This window comes from Aphanomyces invadans (assembly GCF_000520115.1).
Source record: "Aphanomyces invadans strain NJM9701 unplaced genomic scaffold supercont1.15, whole genome shotgun sequence".
NCBI classification, from domain to species: Eukaryota; Oomycota; class Saprolegniomycetes; order Saprolegniales; family Verrucalvaceae; genus Aphanomyces; species Aphanomyces invadans.
Window position 1 is genome coordinate 1164008 of NW_008580160.1, and position 1178 is coordinate 1165185.

At 61.5% G+C, this 1178-nt stretch overlaps 2 protein-coding genes across 2 annotated transcripts; one reads left to right on the forward strand and one right to left on the reverse strand.

Moving 5' to 3' along the window:
* Nucleotides 1-10: 10 nt before the first annotated feature.
* On the forward strand, nt 11-779 carry H310_07908 (hypothetical protein; the record flags this gene model as incomplete). The annotated part of the gene is made up of 2 exons (XM_008873427.1): nt 11-32; nt 68-779. The coding sequence occupies 2 exons, from the start codon at nt 11-13 to the stop codon at nt 733-735; spliced, it is 690 nt and encodes a 229-aa protein (XP_008871649.1). The 3' UTR covers nt 736-779.
* Nucleotides 780-929: 150 nt separating this feature from the next.
* Nucleotides 930-1112, reverse strand: H310_07909 (hypothetical protein; the record flags this gene model as incomplete). Its single annotated transcript, XM_008873428.1, has 1 exon — nt 930-1112. The coding sequence occupies one exon, from the start codon at nt 1110-1112 to the stop codon at nt 930-932; it is 183 nt and encodes a 60-aa protein (XP_008871650.1).
* Between the last annotated feature and the right edge of the window lie 66 nt (nt 1113-1178).

Consider the following 1178-nt stretch of genomic DNA (forward strand, 5'->3'; position numbering starts at 1 on the left):
TGGCTAAAGCATGGGGTACGACTGCCCGGGACGTGGCTTGAGCCTGCTGACGTGGTCCTGCACCTAGGTGCAACCCCACCGAACGCGGACGTTGGACCGTGCCGAGGCAACAGCACGCACCCCACTCCCGGGTCGGAAGCCGCCAAGAAGTCGAACAACATTTGCGACTCGTTCCCCATGTACATGGAGATTGACTACATTCGCATCTACCAAGACAAGAGCTCCATGTTCATCGGATGCGACCCCCCCACGCACCCGACCAAGAAGTGGATCGACGGCCATCTCAAGTGGTACACGGACGCCAAGAACCCGATGGTCCGCGTCGATGGCGGCGCGACTTGCAACTCGGACGACGACTGCTTGATCCCGTCGGCCGCCATCCCGAGCGGCCGGTGCTTCAAGCGTCGATGTGATTGTGTGGGTGGCTATGGGGGCCCCCGTTGTACCAAATACGTGGGCAGCAAAACCCTCGACACATCGAGCCCCAACTACTTCGGACCGCAGTTTCTGTACCCTGCCGGACTGGCCGCCGTCGTCGTCGCCGCCGTCGCGCTCACGTGTGTGCTTCGCAAGCGCCGCCTCGCCGCCGCCACGCTTTCGTCCCATCGCGCGAACGAAGCGGCCAAAGGCAGCCGGCAGAGCGACAACCCGTTGAACGACAGCGTCGCGATGTTGGAATCGACACATCACCAGCACCGTCGATTTTACGCGCCGGCCAACACGGTGGAGGCGTAACGTGAGGCCACCGTGCGTTTGACGACAGGTGATTTTACATATTTAATACACAAGGTCCAACGGATGGCTGGCGTGCGCGCATCTCGGGCACTCGCGAGGCATGCACAACCAACGAAAACACACACGGCCGGGCCACCGCCGTTTGCTTCCATTTTGACAACACCACGTCATGATGTGCGGTCGACGACGGTCGGCTAGACGGATCCTACAACGTCCGTGGCGACCAAGTTGGCCGGGGCGTAGTACCGTCGGGGCGCGTCCTGCGTCGTGCGATCGTCGTTCTCTTTGGTCGCGGCATGGACCGCCGTCGCCATGGCATTCGTAAACGTGCGCTGGCGATACCGCCACACGCATGTGAGACCAACGGCGGCCGCCATCACGCTCACAAGGACTGCAGGGTACACAACTTTAGGACCAAAGTAGCTCTCGTCGTGGATGTTGAG